The sequence below is a fragment of the Octodon degus genome, unplaced genomic scaffold (assembly GCF_000260255.1).
Source record: "Octodon degus isolate 3935 unplaced genomic scaffold, OctDeg1.0 scaffold00075, whole genome shotgun sequence".
Classification (NCBI taxonomy): domain Eukaryota; kingdom Metazoa; phylum Chordata; class Mammalia; order Rodentia; family Octodontidae; genus Octodon; species Octodon degus.
Genome location: NW_004524651.1, coordinates 623,287 through 644,162, shown reverse-complemented (window position 1 = coordinate 644,162; position 20,876 = coordinate 623,287). Strand labels below are relative to the sequence as shown.

The 20,876-nt window shown below is 42.1% G+C and overlaps 1 protein-coding gene across 1 annotated transcript in view; it reads right to left on the bottom strand.

Annotated features, from left to right (window-relative positions):
• Nucleotides 1-20,876, bottom strand: part of Osbpl1a (oxysterol binding protein like 1A) — a 184,185-nt gene that overhangs the window by 76,085 nt on the left and 87,224 nt on the right. The window contains exon 15 of the mRNA XM_004635804.2: nucleotides 264-426. Coding sequence (XP_004635861.1) covers nucleotides 264-426 — 163 coding nt within the window. The remainder of the gene's footprint in view (nucleotides 1-263; nucleotides 427-20,876) is intronic.

Here is a 20,876-nt window from a genome sequence, read left to right as displayed (position 1 = left end):
GAACAGTGAGGTCTCAGAGTCCCCCACCCTCAATTATCACATGGCTGGTGAGCGTCAGAAGCTCCACACTTAGTAATGAACCTCATCCTTGACTCCTGCCTTAAGATGACACCAAAACTAGGCGGCTGGAGGAGCTCAACTATTCTGCTTATGCTACGCTGCTTATTCCAGGAACCTGAAAAGGGCATCCACACTAAGAAGTCACTTAGGTGGGGGGACTCCAAGTCCTCCGCAGCCAACGCAGGCAGCAGGAGTGCAGTTACCTGACAGCGCATCATAGAACTCGTCCTCGCTGAGGATGCTGGGAGGCGGGGATCCTTCGACCAGAGACTGCTCTAATTCATGATGCTCAGTGGCGAGAGCCTCCAGCGCTTCTGACAAGATTTTGTTTTTCTCTTGCTCTTGTTCCAATTTTAAATTCCTCACCTACAAGAAAACAGATGGAGAAAAAAAGTTTTCAGAGTGACATGATACAGTTGTAAGGAGGCAGAAATGAGTTGCTTTCGATTCAGTTCCACTGCAACATCAAAAGTGAAAACAATCATGTTATATACACACAGATGAATGAGCAAAATTACTCAGCTAATTTTGTTCTTCCCATGGGGACTTCTCTCACCATGGCTTAGCTAACGAAAACAGATTAAGACCTACCGAGCCATGTCAGCGCAAATGATCAGGATCCCAGTACAAGAAGGGGGTTAGTCATTTCAGCAACCAGACAAGTTTCTTTTAAAATACAGATTACTTCTCTCAACATTAATTAGGAAATTAAGAAGCTAGTTTTGGCACTATCGAACCAAATCAAGAATTAAAGGCCACCCTCAATGACCAAATGCATACCACATCAAAGAATAAGTGTTCTTCTAAAATGATCGGTGTTTTCATACGAAGGGAGGCAGGCAGGTAGTAATAACTATAAACATTTTCATTTCTACTTTTAACTCTGTATTTTTATTTCAACTCTGTATTTCACCTAGATACACTAAAAAAATATAGAAAAGGTAAAGCCTTGTTTGAGTTTTCACCTTTTCAAGTTATATCCCTTGCATGTGACCCAGGAGTAGATCAACATTTGCAGTTGACTAATGCCTTCACAATTCAACTAATCTAATCTTCATCAGATAACATGTTCTGGATTTGGTGGTGACAGTTCACCTACTTTTCTAGAAGCCCATAAATCACTACCTTCTTAATCCTTCTTGATTAAGTGCCAGCGTAGCATCGGATACAGGAGCCAGGAAAGCGGAGCTCCAAGTGGGCAACTGTGTATTCTCAGCAGTCTCCTCTTCCTTATGTGCCTGCCTCTAAGAGATTTCTACTATTATTATAGACAGCTAAGTTAGGTACAAATACTACAGGCAGCTAGAGAGAGCTGGGCCCTCACACAAGTAAATGCAGAAGATAAGAACATACTACAACTGGGGCAACCTCCTTGAAGGTCAGGCCTCAAGATAGAACTAAAATGACTGCACTTAGTATCTCCCCAAGGGATACACAATATTGATGGACATTCTGAACAGCCATCAGCCACCTGGGTGGGGCCAACACCTCCCACCGCGCACTTCCAGGAGAGGCCCTTGTTCTTTCCACACACACTTGCTACTGACTTGCTTCCCCATTGGATCACTGTTACCTCAGCAGCGGCACTTGCAAGTCTAATGGTCAGTCATAGTTTTGTCGCACTTATACCCACCTCATGGTTTGCTCTACAGTGTCACCTGTAGGTGGAAAAGAGGGCAACCCTCTTGCTGGGTCCACCCCAATCCCCTCTCAGGTAAGAGCTTTCTTTCCCTCAATAAATACTCCCTACTGTAATGTCCACTGTTCTTCACAATTCATTCTTTGATTGGGGGAAACATGAACTCAGCACACTGAACATCTAGAAGGGTCAAGATTGTGCTAGTTCCCTAATATCATTTAGGTCCTATATCATCCCTATGTCACAAGCAGGCTGGGTATAGAGGTGCAAGCCAGCAGTCCCAGACCCAGGAGGCTGAGGCACGAGGAGCACTGTACGTTCAGGTCAGCCTGGGCTAACAGTGAGTTCACAGCCAGCTTGGACTACACAGTGAGACCCTGTCTCAAAAAGCAAAAAAAAGAGATAAACAGATAAGGGGGAGAAGGAGGAAGAGGAGGAGGAGGAGGTTTCTACTAGCATTTAATATTTAATTTAGCAGCACTAAACACAGCGGTCTTTGAACTTGTTTTTTCAATATAGTCACAGAATTATTTCTAAAACATAATCCCAAAATACAAAATGAATGTTTGACAAAGTAGAACCACAAGTTGATGATGTATGTTGGCCCTGCTCCTTTGACTTCTTCCCTCCCTGTGGATTCTTGAGGTCCAAACCCAGAGGGCTTTCCGACAGTTTGAAAAACACTGGACAAGGTCCACCACCTCCTCCAACTCCAACCTCCCATCCCTGGTTGCGGGGCCGCAGAACTCTCTACGAGGCTCTCCTACTCTGTTTCCTGGGCTGAATCCATGCCTTGTGTGTTCTCTCTCTCTCTCTCTCTCTCTCTCTCTCTCTCTCTCTTTCTCTTTCTCTCTCTCATCTCCCCTCTCTCTTCCTCTCTCTCCCATCTCCCCTCTCTCCTCTCTCCCTTTTTCTCTCTATGCCTTCCAACACGAAGGCACCTCTTCCTCTGTTCTGACGCAGGCCTCCTTCCTGGCCTGAGGACCTGAGAGCTGCATGCTAGGTAGGACACTCCTAGAGCCCTTGACAGAATTTAAAAGTACAGTTTTACTTGGATGCTCAGCACACAGCATAAACAGGGTTAAATCTTTATCAACCTGGGAATAGTCCAATCCTCAGGCACTGAAGTGTTCATCATTACAGCAACAAGCTTATAATTAGTAGAGCTGTGATAATGAAATAAAAATAGCAGTAAATGGTAAGCAATAATGCGCAGACATGCAAAACTAAAAAAATCAAATATGAATATAATTACATATTTAGAAAGCTAAAGTATACTTGCAAATATTCCTATAATCTAAGTGATACCTCTTAATAAGATACTACGGCTAGAGACAACTTTAAAAAATAAAAATACAAGGCTGTTCTTGCTCCATCTGATGGGTTAAAGAACTCCTTTTTCTATAAATAAGGATGACATAATTGAGCAGTGTCCAAAATGAAACTGTCTCTGAATGGAAAACATCAGCACTGTTGTATTTGTAGATTCCAAAAACAGCCCTGCAAGACCCAAGTTTTCCTCAATGTCCTCCCTTTCTCCCCACCCCTTCTGCTTCTCCTTTTTAGCTTTTCAAATATCAAAATATAAATATGCTGCTGATGCTGTATCTTCAAGTGTAATCATCCCCTCTAATAAATACAGACATTTTCATACCTCAATTTATTTAGCAGATTTCTCAATGTATCTTTTATCCATCTAAAACTGGCATCACTTCACTTCTGCCACAGCTAAACTTTTTTTTTTTTGCAATACCAGGAATCGAATTCAGGACCTTGCGCTTGCCAGGCAGGTGGCTTTATGCAGCTGAGCTATCTCCCAGCCCTAAATCTGTTCTTTCTTATTTTTAGGAGAGTATGAGCAGAATGCAGAGGAGGAAGAGGCTCCAACTTCTTTCTATTTCTGACCTTGTTTTGATCTTTCGATTGATTGGAGGATACTTTTATCAGTAGCAAGCCTAACAGGCTTCACTGCATTGAAGAACTCTTACTACAGAAACACCTACAAAGGGCGGCCCTTCCCATCAGGTCCAGGAGCCACGGCCATGAGAAAGTAACCACCACGCAGCCCAGCAGCCGCACTAGCAGGCAGCTCTCGCCCCGCGTGAGTTACTGCAGCTGGCGTTAATACCGTGTGGTCGATGCAAGAGATCAGGACAACACAATTTCAAATCCTCTACAATCCCCACATCTCAGAAATACCTAGGGGAAATCTTCCACCTAAAATTAGTATAGAACTTCTAACAAAGATATTGTAGAGTATAAATTCATAAAATATTCACCTTAGTTTTAAGCTGTTTCCTAATTTTTCCATGGCTAATTTACTTACTACGGTAACACAGAAACAGCATCTTCTGTAAAGTATCTTTGTACAATACCAGGTGTGGGGCTGCTTTGTTTGTGGCATGTATTGATACATGTATATTAAGTATGAGGCTTCAAATTTGCAAACTGTAACAATCCTCCTACTTATCAAGGAAAAGACTTTCACAGAACTAGAGAATGGCAGCCAGTGTTTCCAGTTGCATTGGTCCTTCTGGACTAAAGTCTGCAACAAGAACCAACATACAATCAAGTGAACATTAATATTAAACTTATTAGGCTCAAATTAACTGAGCCACGATAGAGCAAAAGTAAACACGCACTCGGGTTTATGACTGTTGTCCTTGAAAACATGAACATAAACTTAAGCCTTTCCATTCTCTCCTCAAACTACTTCAATATGGCAGCCTTTCATTTTATTCCATTTCGTGACAGGAGAAATTCAGCGAATACTTGCAAAGGGAACAGATGCCAGCAAAGGAATCCACAGATTTAAAACCAGCCATCTGTGAGCCAGTTCATCTGCATTTTATCTACCCTCTTATCCTAGAAGTGCCTTGCCATTTACCTGTGGTTTACAGGGGTTAAGTAAGCCAGAGATAAAAGTCTTACAACTGGCAAAGGTCCACCATTAAGCAGCGCCTTGGCGCTTAGTACATACGAAACACGGGGTGCAATAATCTCAACAGAAAATAGGTGAAACTGAGTCTTGATTCTTAAAACCTGGTGTAGCTCCTTCCACTGGGCAGACTTCGGTCAGTTCAACAATGGTAGCATTTTTATTTCTTCTTTATTACACATAAAGCAACAGCAACGAAGAATTGAACTGAAATGCTAGATCTTGAGTTTTATAAAGTATGACTGTAAGTAAAGGAACAGCACTGACACTTCTTTTTGCGGTTATATGACCAACAGTACTCTCATTTGAAACATTTCTTCAGATGCGTTGTGATCCCTGACGCTATCATCAACTGTGACGAAGCTAAGTCTCCTAAGGAAAGGTGGTTGTCAACTCTCAGCTCCCACTACTGTGCTGTTGGGGTGAAGGTGTGCTACAGCTTCAGGATGTCCTCCAAACTTCATATATTGAGACTATCCCCAAGTCGGGTTAACACTGTGCAGGGGAGGTGATGAGGGCCAGGTAAGGGCCTGTGGATGGGCCTCCGCCATGGAATTAGCTGGTTTATAAAAAGAGGATGAGACCTCCGGTAGCAAGTCAGCTCTCTTTGCCATGTGATGCCTTCCACCATGCCACGGTCCAGCCGTCGTGCTACTGCCCAGATACACAGCAGATATCGGCACTGGGCACTTGGACTTGCCAGCCTGCCATGAGAACAAACCTTTATTTTTAATAAACTACCCAGTCTGCATCACTCAGTTACAGTATCAGAAAGTGAGATTCAGACAAGGATAGAGTGTCCATGTGAAACATAAATGGCCAGCCAGACTGAATCACACTCCCACCTCTAGGGTCCAAAGATAGTATATGCTGTAGTATCTACAGCTAAGGTATCATCAAGTATGAAAAACAGCCTTATGATAGTATAATAGATACTAGTTCTATTTTATAGATTTGCAAAGCCTTTCTGTAGAGATTAGACTTCTCACTGACTCTGGCATCCTTCTTCCATGCCACCTAACACTGTTTTCTGAAATGTAAAGAATTTTCTTACATTCCAGATTAAGAAGAGAACTTGGGAGAGGTCGTGAGTAGAATTCAAATAAAAGGATCCTGTGAGAGGCTGCTGTAACAATGAGAATAAGAGATAGGTACTACAAGATTAAGTGATGAGAACTGGTGAGATTCTAGATAAACTCTGAAGTCCTAAAAACCTGCTAACAGACTGACTACATGATGTTAGAATAAAAGGAATTAAGGGTGACTGTAGTTTGAGGACAGAGCCAGCTACCTAACATGAGACACACTGCAGGAAGTATAGGGACAAATGAAATTCCATTTCATCTACGCTAAGTGGGAGATGGCTATCAGGCATCGAAGTGTGGATGCCGGGCAATCATACACCAAGCCAGGTGCTCGGGAAAGATGTTCCATCAGTATTTTAAGCTGTAGAGGTGGACAGGATCATGCTGAAGGAGAGGCATAAATGAGAAGGAACCAAAGGCCTGAATCCCTGCAGGAAAGAGGACAAAGAAGTAGCAGAGGCAACGAACAACAAAAAAGATAGGGTGGGAGGCCAGAGATTTATGGAACACCAGGAATTTTTGGTGTCCTGGAAGCCTAAGAAAAGAACCTGAAGGAGAAAAAGGTGACTTTGCCCAACACTGATGAAGATCGAATAATATGAGCACTAAAGGAGGCCGTCAGATTCTGTGAGACAGAACAGAACAATGAACTAGACAGCAGCAGTTCGGTGACTGTTGAGGGGAGGGCAGAGAAGGGAAAGGAAAGGAATAGCAACTGGGTGGGGGACTAAGAAACAAAGGGTGATGATGTTGGGGGGGGGAATAAAAACCCAGAATTTCTTAGTCTTTTTGTCAAAACGATTTAAAAATAACTTCTTATAAAATGGGAGACCAGTATTATCTGCAGGTGACAACGCAACACAAAAGTTTACTCTTTGCCTAGCTCTACAAAAGAAAAGAAAAACACGCTTCTGCAAGAAAAGTGGGTTCGCGTCCGCCGCACGGCACCAACAGCGACTCTGCACGTGCTCCAGTGCTCGTTACCTGCTCCGGCATTTAAAGTAATTTGGTGCAAGTAAGGTCTCAGTAATTTGCTACTCAATGCAAAAGCTGAGCCATTTAACGCTGATTTATAATGCAGAAAGAACTTGTATAGAAACTGGAAATTTCACGGTGCACACTGTGCCACCCAAAAGTAGAACTTACAGGTATTTCTAAAGCAATTATGTACTTTAATGTGCAATTTTCAAATTATTCTGGGTTGTAACACGTGTTAAAGGTTACACATTATTTTTATGCATCACCATGAAAATCGTGGAACTGAATGCTAAGCCACCACATAATGGTAGATGCTAAGCATGCCACAGACACATGTCAGTATCACATACTAAGTCAGTGCTGTCTATACTAAAATGGTAAAATTCTAACAACCTATTCAATAAGATTCTTGAGTTCTTAAAAGTATTTTTCAATCATATCTTCTAATCCCCCATATTTGCTCACAAATTATTGTCCTTAGTTCTGAAATGTGCTCCAAGGTGTTGGGAAATTATTTTTAATGGATTAAATATCAAAGTAAGAGGTAAGAGGTAAGAGAAGATAACAGCAGGAATGTGTCAAGACCAGATAATTATTCCAGTCTTTACCCAGCATTAATATGCATTCAAATCATCAAGAAACAGAATTTAAGTGCAGGGACTTCAGTAAAAATGTCATCAAAAGTCGCATTATTCCTGACTTCACAGTGAGAGTTCACCCAGGCAAATAAAACAGTAACTTTAACTCCATGAGCACTACATGAAGCGTGGTCGTATACAGACGAAATTTTATCTAATGTAGGTGCCTACCACTTTATTAGTCAAAAACTTTTATATACTATTACTTATAACTGTAGGAAAAAATATATGCATACTGACATAAAAACAGAGGATCAGAAAGTTGCCGAAAGGCACCAAGTTACTGTATCACCAAACTCCTCAAGCGCTCCCTAGCCCTGGCGTGGCTGGGAACGACAGAGCCCAACAGCAATGCTGAGGAAGAAGCGATCGTGATCCGGAGTCCTCTCTGAAAGCCGAGGGGCTCTGTGCTTGTGGAGGTCAGCGGTTACTGGGCAGGAACATGCAGGAGAGGGACAGAGAGCAGCACACTTGTTAAAGCCACCCTCCAGATCTCTGCCCTCACGAGCTCGGGGGCCCATTCCAGACCTGGTAGAAGCCTCCTGCTCATATCTGGCTTAGAGCTGAGGCTCCAATCACAGAGAGCTTAACAGGATCAGCTGTAGATTTGTTTTGTGTTTTTTTAAGGTAGAAAGGTCAGTTCCAGACTTGCTCAATCAGGATTTCCCAGGACGAACAGAGCCTGTGCACTGTCGGCCACTGCAGTGTCCTGGGACCTGTATCCCTTTCCTTGGTAACAGCCCCCATCCCATCTGGCTGTGTGACATCCAGCTACAGGACTCAAGATCTCAGCCTCTTGCAGCTCTGGCTCTATCAACATGCTGTGGCCAAGAAGAATGCAAGTACTGTGCAGACTTATCAGACTGACCCGAGAGGCAGGCGTACCCTTCCTCCTTTCTGCTAACTAGCACTTAATGCTTGAAGGAACAAGCCCAAATACCTGAAGCTGCCACACTGGGGCCAACTGCCCATCTCCTGGCTCCTTTAAAATGAAAGAAAAACATCTCTAAGCAAAAGTTCTTTGGGGTTTTTTTCTCGTTTGTTTGTTTGTTAAATACTAACACATGACATTGTTATACAGCACCACATTACTCTGATGTGACTCCTGGATAAATATTGATTTAAAAGAATTTTACTGGGCTGGGGAGATGGCTCAGTAGAATAAGTGCTTCCCTGGGAAGCACAAGGGCCTGAGTTCAATCCCCGGTTCCGCAAAAAATAAATAAATTTTTATTTACAATCTATACACCAAGGGGTACAATTAGATAGGAAAAATAACTTCTGTTGTTCTAGTGTACAATAGGGCAACTATGGTTAACAATATTATTTCTAAATTTCAAAATATCTTAGTAAAGAGGATAGATTTTGGACAATAAATATTTGGGCTGACAGATACGCCAGCTCTACTGCTCTGATCATTGCATGCTATATACATACGTGGAAATAATCACACTATAACCATAAGTATGGACATTTGCTAGGAGTCTGACATACAAACAGAAAGTGCCCCAAAAGCCCAAGCAACCTAAATTTAAATTCTGGTGCATAAAAGAAAGATCAACCAAATAAAAAGACAGTCTACAGAATGGAAGAAAATACTTGAAAATCATGCATCTGACAAGAGTCTATTATCTAGTCTAAAACAATTAAAACAGTACAAAAACAATTAAACAACAGAAAAGGACATGCATAGATACTTCTCCAAAGAGGACATGCAAATAGCCAGCGAGTACACGAAAAGGTAATCAACACCATCAGTCATTAGGAGAACGCCCGCCATAAGCACAAGAAGCGCAACTTTATAACCACTAGAGTAGCTACAATTGGAGGTGGGGTAACTGTTCACAAGGATATGAATTTTATATGAAATATGAATTCCATATAAAATTTCATTATATGAATTATATGATTTCTCCATTGCTAATGAGAACGTAAAATGTTATAGCAAACAAACTATATGAATATACCATAAACGTTAATAATGCTACAGTGCATATATCCTTTAAAAACACTATAAACAGAAGTCACATGCTGTATGATTCCATTCATATAAAACATCCAAACAGTCTCATTATTACAGACAAAAAGCAGAGGAATGGTCCTTAAGGACTGGGAACAGTGGGGATGGCGTGTAACTGCTTATGGGTGAGGTTTCCCTTTAGGGCGATGACTGTGTTTTAGAAGTAGCTGCACAACGTGAGTGTACTAAATGTCACTGACTACTATATTCAAAAGACATACTTTCATGTTGAAAAGTCTACCTCAGTGTCTAAAAATTGAATTCCCAAAAGAACAAGCATGCATTTATCATATGAGCAGACCACTCTGCTCTGTGGAAGAACAATTACACCCATACATACTTGTACACAAACACTGACATTTTATTTGAAGCAGCCCAGAACTAGCAATACCCTCAATGTCCCCCAGCAGTGAGTGACTACACGGTGTAGGCATAAAGTGCTATTTAGCACTGAGGCAGGCAACAACACAGATGGGTCTAAAAACTAACTGTTGTACGTTAGAGAACCCAGACCTCTTCCTTCCAAAAGTAGGCAATATTGGCTCCATTTCTCCAAAAGTGCAAATTTTCCACTATCCTGTAGTGATAGGAAGCTGCCTGTGGACAGAGGCAGGAGAAAGAACAGGCAGCACCCCAAGAACGACGCACTCCTTAGCCTGCTTATGGGGCTGCCTCACCAATGCAAGCACAGATCAAAACTTTAGGACTGATGAGAGAGCTCAGCAGACTAAAGCACCCACTTAGGCAAGCCTAGGTAAGCGCAGGGCCCGTGGTTTGATCCCCGACACCACATGCCAAGCCAGCCCCGCTCCCAGGGCACGCTGAGCCAGCCACAGAGTCGGGGTGGGCATACTGGCACACGCCTGCAATCCTAGCGCTAGGGAGGCTGAAAAACAGGAGGATCACCATGAGTCTGAGCTGTGCAGTGAGACCCTGCAACAACTAAATACGTTAAAAAAAAAAACCTCATTACACTTTAATTACACACAGTTTACCATACACAATAACCTTAACAATAGTGATGAGCAGAAGGAAAAGCAGTGTGAAGCAGGACTGTTCCTGTACTGAAAAGAGAAATCAAAATGATACATTTCTTACAGGACAAAAAAAAAAAAAAAAAAAAAAAAATCCCTCTGACAGTAAACCACACGTAAGATGCTGAACAGCAACGGCTAATGCATGTTTGCAAACCAATATGAATGAACTAACACGGACCCAAATCTTATCAGTGGTTCCTGGACTCTGGTTTTATATTCTTCTCCATATGGAAAATAGTTTTCTGTAAACTCCTGTGTGTCTTCCACATATACTATACTGTATAACTCCACAATTATCAAAATATTTTGAAACACGTCTGCTCACACCATCTCATTTTGCACTACATCTGCAATGCACCAAATGTCACCTGACGTCCTCCCACATGCAGAACACAGAGCAGTGCGGCCTGAGAACTTGCAAGCACACTGCCCCTCAGGCTCTCGAAGCGGCCTCCTAACAAGACGCTTCTCTAGCCCCTCGCCACACATTTATACGGTCCATGTCTTTTCACAATAAAGGTTTTCAACATACAGCAGGACAAATTACCATTTTTAAAGGCAGAGAAGTTTAACCATAATATAAACAAATCTTATTTTCAGAGGTCATTCATGGGTTCTGTAGTTGACAGTTCCACAGTGAAAAGAACTAATGTTATTTATAGAAGTAACACTCTCGCAACTCTAACTTTGTTGTTGTTGTTGTTGTTGTTGTTGTTGTTGTTGTTGTTGTTGTTGCTGCAGTACTGGGAGCCCAAGCCAGCTCTCCCACTGAGTTACCACCTTAGCCCTTTTTGAGACAGAATGAGAGATTATTTTATCCTGAGATTCAGTTACCTAGGCTGGCCTTGAGCTTGAAGTTCCTCAGCTTCCATCTCCCAAGTAGCTGGGATTACAAAGTATGAGCTGATGCTTTATTCTGCTTTGGGAAGCGTTTCCACGGCTCTCCAGCAGGAGGGAAGGGATTAAAATATGCAGGATCACAAGTAAACTGAACTTCAGCTGAAGGAAATACTTGAAGTATCTTAAAATGGTGGTCCTAATTTGCTGGTCATCACACACACAGACAGAGACACTTCCTAGCACGCTGGGGACAGCGAGCAGCAGGCGCGGAGACCTGGCACTCTCAAGTCGAGACAACCATTCACCTCACGCTCACCACCTAGACAGCTCTAGTAAGAAATGCTTTGGGTTTTGACACAGGGCCTCACTACGCAGTTTAAACTTGATTACAGGAATCTGCCAGCACGCCCAGTTTCTGAGTCAGCAGGACATGCAGTACCAGGGATTGAACTTGGGTCCTTGTGCTTGCCAGGCAGGCGCTAAGACCACCCAGCTATCTCTGCAGCCCTCTACTAAGAAATCTGAAGAGCAAATATTTTGGTTTCAATAAGCTATGGTTTTATTTATTTTTAAATGTTACATGCAAATAAAACTGCATGTAAAATATTAATTTACTAAGCAACTAAATTGACCTAAAAATTTCCAAAAGTCCTAAAACAGTGAACATGGTTTACTTTCCCTTCTTCAGGTAGAGTTCATTTTTTCCTGACCCCTTCACAAGAAATGCCACGGGATCTACGGCCCTTCTCAGCCCCAGTCTTGCACAACGTGTAAGCAGCTCTGAGACTCACCCCACTGTGCTCTTCACCCGAGGAGTACTCACTTACACCCACTACCCCATCCTTCCAGGCCTCAGAGCCACTGCTCGGTAAGTAAAACAACAATCCGTGTACTCACTGAAATTACAGTCCATAGCTGAGGAAGAAACAAGGCAAATTAGTGGAATACTGAGCATGTTATGCAGTGGAAAACACCAAACACAAAAACAAATCTGCGAAGGTGAAAGGATGTCCTGGGGGACAGGGATGTCACCCAGGAGGGTCCTAGTGAACCCGCTGAGGAGGTGTCCCTGGGTGAAAGGCTGACAAGGGGTGGAGGAAAGCAGGCAAGCACTGAGGACAGAATAGGCCCAGCCCAGAACAGCAAAGTCTGGAGGAGAGACGGGCTCAGCAGTCTGCTGAGGAGCCATGTCCTCAGAACGGAGCAGGGAGGGCCAGCATGAAGCAGAACAGGCCCAGGAGGCGGGAGAAGGCACACCCACAGGGCTTCCTGGCCCTGCCGCACCTGGGGACTCCCACGGGAAACCAAGAAGCCACTTGCTCTGTGCTCAACCTCCGCGAAGAACACTGTCCTCATCTCTAGAGTAACTGCTGTCAGAAGAAGCCCGACAAGCACCAGTGAAGAGGAGGAGGAAGGCACGATCTGGAAAGCCTGACACAGTAGTAACACTGACGGAACTTGAAGATGTTTGGCTTGGGGAAAAGAACTCACTAATTGCTCCAAATAAACAGCTGAGAAATTGTCACAAGACAGGAAATATGCTTTCCTTGATAATGCAGAGAACAGGATTTGCGAATTTAATGGGGGGGATAAAAATGCCTTAATGTACAGTAACTTTCTAATATTTCTAGTTTTCCTGCAGTACAATGGGAACTAATGTCAGTGCTGCATATGCCAGGAATATGCTAACTACATACTCTCTTACACACTCCTCACACCCACAGCCCTATAAGGTTATTACCACCAATGAGGAAACTCCAGCACAGAGCAATTACATGACCTGCCTGAGGTCCCACAGCTAGCGACAGCCTGTCTGTATCAAACCCAGGTATGTGTGACTCAAGCCTCAAGCTCTTAACACAAGAGTGCAGGCTGCTTGACTATTCATGGACGGAAGTATTTACCTGTGACACGGGCAGCAGCTGTAGAGAAGACTGCTGCAGGTGGAGGAAAGTCGGATGATCACTACAACACCTGGAACAATTCTGCCACTAAATGTTTTTCCAAGTTTTAACCTTCAAGTTTCCCTTGACTTCACAAGTTTCTTGAAATTTTTGTTCTTCTAAGTACCGCTAAGGATCAAATAAAAATTAGCTCGCTGTAAAGTGTTAAATCCTGTTCTTTTCCCATGTTGACAATTTTTCTGGTTTTGAGAAATGCATACTCTACTTTATTACTTCCCATGTATCCTCCAGTACAGCAATTTCCTTTCCAGTGGTGGGGACCGAGCCAGGCCTTTCCACTGAGCTACATGTCCATCCCAACCCTCTGCCCACACGCGTGCCATCTGTGCTTTACGTTTTGAGATAGGGATACTAAGTTGCCCAGGCTGGGCTCACATTTGTAATCCTCCTGTCTCAACATTTCACAGTGTTGGGATCAAATCCCTTACACCTCCTATTTTATACCTTTGATGATTCAAACACATGTTGCCTTATTTGCCTATGGTGACTCTAAGCTAACCTTTTTCCACACTTTACACCCTTTATGATGGCTATCTGAGGGGGAGGAGTGAGACACAGAGAAACCAGAACCCTTGGCCCTGCTGATGGAAATACGAAATGGTGCAGCTGCTATGGAAATAAACAGTGATTCTTAAAAAAAAAAAAAAAAAAAAAAAGTATAATTGCCCATGATCCATTATTCCCATTGAAAAGAAAAGAAAGCAGAGGAAGCAGAAGTATTCATAACACCCATGTCCATAGTAGGATTCTTCACAATGGCCAAAAGGAAGAGGCAACCCAAGTGTCCACGGACACTGAGTGGATGAACACCGTAGACACATACAGTGGAGAATTGGTCAGCCTTACATAGACAGAAATTCTACAGGAGAATACTGTGGTCCAGTGACTGCCAGGCTGAAAGATTTTAGGAAGAAGGCCCCTTTCTAACGTGGCATGGGAGCAGGACCCCAAATCCTACGCAGGGCCTACGTGGATGCTGTGGACAAGCCACACATCTGGCCATGAATTCTCTTAAGGCCAAAACAAACAAATACAATCAATTACACCCCTTTAATTGTCCACAAGGAGAAAAAATACCAGTTCTTTAGGGAAAACAAAGTCCCTCTTTGCCCTCTGCTCTAATTTCTCATGCAAGGTAATAATATATAGGGGAACAAAAATATTAGAGTGCAAAATGATGTCATGCAATCTAATTTATTTTTTAAGACTCAATTAAAACTGAAGGTCTAACTCACACAACTCTAAGGGTCTTTTTTTTTTTTTTTTTTTTGTGGGACTAGGGATTAAACGCAAGACCCTGTGCTTGCCAGGCAAGTGCTTATTCCACCGAGCTATCTCCTCAGTCCTCTGAGCGTCATTTTTTGAAAATGAAAACAAAAATTCTAGTCTGTACTATTGTGACAGTTTAGTCTTAGAATAAAATTTAAACATTGAGAGGAATGGACATATTCCAGTTTCTAAAATGTAACTTAGAGGCCTATGTAACTACCAACAAAAGTTTCCCAAAAATATGAACACAATTTCCGGTTCTTCTTTTAAAAAAAAAAATCACCAACTATAGGTATTCTGTGCAAAATCTGTAGACATTTCAATACTCTTGACCATCTGGTTCTTATTTCTAAATTTGGTAGCTTTTTGTCAAATTGAAAGAAAACTTGTATAGATCCACATTGTAGCTTTGAAAAAAAAGGTTGATTGGCTTCTCTAATGGATGAAATTAGCTTAACTAATTCAAATCATCTACGTTTATAGTTGAGTTGTTCTTCAGCACTAAATCTAGATGCAGAGCCCTGGATTTTGTTCTAAGTTTTGCATCCTGCTACTTACATAAGCTTGGGAACTACATGATTTTTTTTTTCTCTAGGCTTTTATCTTCCCTGTAAAATAAAGCAGAACTGATTGATCATTTTCAATCTGTGTTTATGGAGGGCATTGGTGCATCTGAGTATTTTTACTGTTTTATGTACTAGCATTTGTATCTTCTATTCCTCATAAAACCTTTGAAAAGAGACTAAATTCTATACAAGATCAATTCAATGACTGAGATTTTAATTGACTCCATAATGCAAAGTGAAAATATTCAAAACTACATCATTTCTTTCATGTGCAAAGCAGTTAGTGAAACTTAAAAAACATTATTTTCAATCCAGCTGTTTAGAAGCTCAAGTATCAACAAAATCTCTCTTATAAAAAAAGTCATTGTAAACGACAGCTGATTTTCCAAAAAGAGCTCAAGCAAGCCCAGGGTCCCACAGGGTCACAGGACACCACTAAAGGCTACAATGCAGCTCCTGGGCATCACAACACGTCCAGCCTGCAGCCTGGGCGGCTGGGAGCTCCCTTCTCCCAAAGGACAGGCGACTCTCCCGAAACTCTCTCCACCACTGAGCACAGCCCTCTGCTTCTCATCCTTCCTGTCCCCACCTACTGATTCCCATCAGGGTTTCTCTCATCCAACCTACTGTGCCACAGACCACGCCACTCTGTCCCGGAACTGTGTACAAGTCTTTTTTAAGAGATCTTCCTGAGAATGCAGCATAGGAAGACTATCTAGGGCTGGAGAGATAGCTCAGTGGAATAAGTGCCTGCCTGACAAGCGCAAGGTCCTGAGTTCAATCCCTGGTACCACCAAAAAAAAAAAAAAAAAAAGACTATCTTAAGGTAAAATAAGGAGTTCACCATTATCTCATTTGAGACTCGAGACAGTTTGTGAAGTACACAGAAAAGAACTGTACTTAAAAACCTTTTGTCACACAAAAAGAACACAGGCCTTAGTACATGGTTTGTGCAGAGTCCAACAGCAAGAAAAGAGTCTGCTACTGAAGCCTGCGTCTCCACACTTTGGGGCAGTGGGATGACACCGGCTTCCTTCTTCCTCGGCATTGCCCAGGTTGGGTTGTGTGAGGAGCAACAAAGCTTGAGTAGTAAGCTTTCAGCATTAAAAGAAAATCAGAGGCATGATCTTGCTGATATTGTCCCCTTGGTGCCCGACCAAGGGTGTGAGACGAAGGAAAGAAGACAGAGGGAAAAAAACAAAAAAAAGCAGGGGACACAGCTCAGTGGCACAGTGCCCACCTGGCAAGCACAAGTCTTGAGTTCGATCCCCAGTACCAAGAAGAAAAAATATATATAGAAAGAATATGACACAAAAATCCTCAAAGTACAGAAGGTCAGAAAATAAAGGGTGAGCACTGAAGAAAGGAGACAAGGAAATGATCTTTCTTCCACCACTCAAAGCATCAAGGTACAGAAAAGGAAGCACAAGGAGAAGGGAAAATAGGTGGCGAGCAGCGAGGTGGGAAAAGGAATGAACAGAAATGCCAAGCTGTGGAAACAGGAAGCAGTAAGAGAAACAGCATCAAAACTTCCGGCAGGTTTGAGGTGTTTTACCTAGCAGCGGGGCAGTACCTACACTATACACACTGGCAGGCCGCAGGCTGGCACGCTGGCATCTACAAGAACACAGAAATCTCAGGCTCTATCAAATAGAGCAACATATAAAGCAAGCAGTGACAGTCGCACACTTACAAAATACCAGAACTAAAAAAATGTAAGACTTAAAATCCCTGGCAACGAACAAATTTTGAGCAAATTATTCACTTTCAGAGGCTCAGAAAATCATAGGGAAAAACTAACTCCAAGAAAGTGACAGAGAAAAGATGCAAAAGATACCAAAGGTAAAGAGAATTATTTGAAAAATCAAATAAAATGATATTGGAACTTACAGAGAGAGCAAGGGTGAGGGAGGAACTCATTTACATGAGAAACATTTTTTCAGTGATTTGCAAATATGGTTTTAGAAAATAAAACAGGCTAAGTGTAGGAAAAAGAACACAGGACTACAGATCCAACATAAGGTGAAAGATTAAAGAACAGTATGAGCACCTTCATAGCAATACATTTCAAAACTTCAACAGAAAAAATAAATTCCTAGAAATATAACATGTCAAAACTGATCCATAAAGAAACAGACAGCTAAAAGTCATAACCATTAAAGATATTTAATTAGTACTTTTGTAAAACTCACAAAGGCGATATTTTTAAAACAAAGTTCCAGATTTTCCAGGAACAGATCATTTCAATTTTATATGAGCTCTTCCTGAAATAGCAAAAGAGGGTCCAGCCCCAAACTCATGTTAAGAGGTCAAATACTAAACCAGGATGAAAGCAAAGTGAAAAGGAAGTTACAAGGTGATCTCATTAACAGACATTCTTTTGGATTCTTAAAATCCAAAAGAAACGAAACTGAAGATAGTTGAAGAAAACACATGTCCAAATTAGCTTTAATTCCAGAATCTCAAGGATAGTTTATCTTTAGAAGTATAAAAATACTTTCGAGCAAAAAGAAATCCTCTTAACAGATGCAGAACATGTGATAAAATTTAACATTTTTTCCTGATTAAAAAATTCAACAAGAAAAAAATTCAACAAGAATGGAAGCAAAGCAAACATTATTAATCTGATAAAGTATATTAAATATCATCCTCCAGAGTAAATCATTCATTAGACATTTAAGACACATGTTTTTCTAAAATCAGGGAAGAACAGAGTCCTACTACCCTAGCACCTATTCAACACTAACCTGAAGGTTCTAGCTGGCATAACAGGAACAAAAATAAAGAAATACATGGAAAGCATAATGGGAGGAACTGCCCCGTCACTGTTCACAACTACCGAGGTCCACAGAGCCGGAGTCACAGCCGGGTCCCTTCTGCTCACACAGCCCCCTACTTGGCCCTCCGCTCTCTGCGTTCTGGCTCTGTGCTACATGCTGCTTCCCGAACATCTGGGGCCAGATTCCTGGGACCACACGGCCCCCAAATCCCCCCCACACAATCTGGTTCTTACCTGCACTTGTTGGAGTATTCTTCTCTCCTGACCTCCAGACTTGACCTTCTCCTGCCTCTCAGGCTGCTTTTTTCTCAGTAGTGCCTGCTGGCTCTTTCTTCCACTTGTTTTTTAAACACCAGACTCAAGCCTCTGATTTCAAGCTTTCCCAAGTTATACACCTACAGGATCTTAATCACCACTTAGGTGTGACTACCATGTCCACTCAGGTGACACCCAATAGGAATGGTCCCCAAATTTGTTTTGGACCAGAATAAGGATGTGTGGACATGTCTGACAGGTATTTCAGCTTCCTACATTCCATCTAGGCCAGCCTTAGTCACCTTCCAGTCAGGGACATAGGGCGCAGAGCTGGACACTAGTTAGCTCTAACTCCACCTTCACTCCTCACATTGGTTCTATATCAGCTCCTATTTATGTTCTGTACTTCTGAAGCACCTCTCGTTCTCTTATCTTTCTTTGCCCCTTTAGTCACTGATTTGATTCAGGCCCTGATTATCTCTTGCATTTCTTGTACCTGGTGGTCTGCTTATAGCCTGCCCTCTAACCCTTCTCCAAAGGAACAAATCTGGTTTAATCTGTCTTATAATTGAAATCTTTCAGTGATTCCAACAGCCCAAAGTAAGAGTCAAAGTCCTTCAAAAGGAGCCTGCATCCAGTCACTGGGACCAGATCCTCTATCCTAAGGAATGATTTGCCAGAATTCAGCCTTTTCCATCATTTCCAGGGTTCACCCTTTGTAAGAATGTATTCAGTTCCCTGGCTCCTGTAGTAAACTTTGTTTTATGCACATAGACTGGCCTGGCAGTCTCTGCCAGGGTAAATATTAATGAATTAACCAAGAAAGAAAGTTTATTCAATCCCCAGTACTGCCAAATAAAAGCATTTTTTTTTTTAAAGGAAAGAACCTTTACATAAAGTACTAAGTATCAAATTTACAATGGACCATTATAACAATGTTACATGTTGAGTACTTTGAAGTTAAAATGAAAGGAAAACGATATCTGCGTGCACAACTCATTCAAAATTCATCTAAATATAAGCCAGGCAGTGCCTTCTATCCTGGGAATATGGAGGGACTGAGACAGACACCTGCATCCAGCTCATAGCCTTGTACCATGAAGAGGTACAAACGCTGCTCAGGACAGTTACAGGTATGACAACCCTATTGTGCACATGCGCACACAGACCCCATGCGGCCAGTTATGGCCAGTTACTGTTCAAAAATTCCCAAGATGAGGTGCAGCTTCATTTTACATGATTTACATTTTTTAGGGTACCGGGAATGAAACTCAGGACCTCGGGCTTGCCAGGCAGGCACTGCATAAACTTTTTATTTGTGTATAATTTATAACCTCCTTCCAAAATTAATTTACAGTGGCATGGTATTGGGTTAAATATAAAAGATGAAAAAAATAAAATGTTGAATGTGTACCATGTAAAAATTCTACATTTTGCCTTAGAAGTATTAAACTTTTCTGAGAATCGTCAAGAGTGATAAACAGTGATATATAATCCAATGCCATAAATAGTAATGGAGATTTTTCAAAGGAAAAAAATCTATCCAATTTTTATAATAATGACACGTGAGCTCAGATTATAACGTTGCATAGTTATTTTAAACAGCATTTTAAATGTACTTGTACTGTGTTTACGAACTACCTTCAATTTGAGTACATACATTTGCCTTTAATATGGAAAACCTAGCCAGTTTTTCCACGTTCTCCATTCTGTAGCATGTACAACTGAGTAAAAGATTTACAGTACACAGGTCACTTTTACCACTATCCTCTAAATTGTTTCAAAATGTTCCTTAAATGGGGAGCCCGGGGTCCAGCCCCTATGTCATATCCACAATTACAAGAATTTCTTTGAAACGCCAGTGATTACAGCGCAGAGGCTCCACTAGTTCACTGTCCTTCACATCTAGACTCAAAATCTACCAGATTGACACGGCACTACCTTGCCAAGTCATCCACTTCCGTGCTAACGATCAAACATTTGGATTGAGATTAACTTTGTTCTGTCAAATTGAAAAGAAAGTTTACATTTAGATCCCCATATTCTAGTCTACACATTATTCCACCAACACGAATTTCAAGCATTGTTCTCCTTTGAAAAAGCTTCCTGCTAACCAGTGCTATGCCTTGCAAATGAAATGTCTTAATTTTTGTCTTTGAACCTAATTAAAATCAAGAAACTTTAATTTTAATAATAACTCACAAAAACTATCCAGTTCCAAGCTCCTCCCTGGCATCTGTCCCTATGTCCCCTCCCTCCAAACCCAGAAAAATCCAGCACAAGTGCAAACACAAAACAACCAGCCACATGTTGTGAACGCTAGGGAACGTGATTCCCGCTGGCTTGGGCTACAAAGAAAGCCCATGAGTAATCAAAAATACTAACTCAAAACATTAAAGTTGAAAGCCACCTCCCCCAAATTAATATAATTTCTCTTTCTCTTTTCAATCTACTCATGCCTTTCCCCGCGTATTCTTGGAATTTCAGCGGCCACAGAAGCCGGAGCGCTAAGTTCATCTCAATGTCAGCCAGAACAGAGACATGCAAAAAATCACTAACTTGGAAGGTTATTTAGGACAATAACGTCTTTCACTCTTACTCCTCCCACTCCAGCCCCATTTGACCTAATACTAATAATCAGTCGGGGGAAAAAAAAAAAAATACCAGCAATCAGGCTTTGCCCAGCGGCCCTTCAGGAAGGCGGCGGAGACCCCGCAGCCGGCAGGAGACCCCGCAGGGGGCCGCCCGCTCGCCCTCCCGCGCACCCGGCTCGCCCGGCTCGGCGCGCTCGCGTCCGCCCGCACGGGA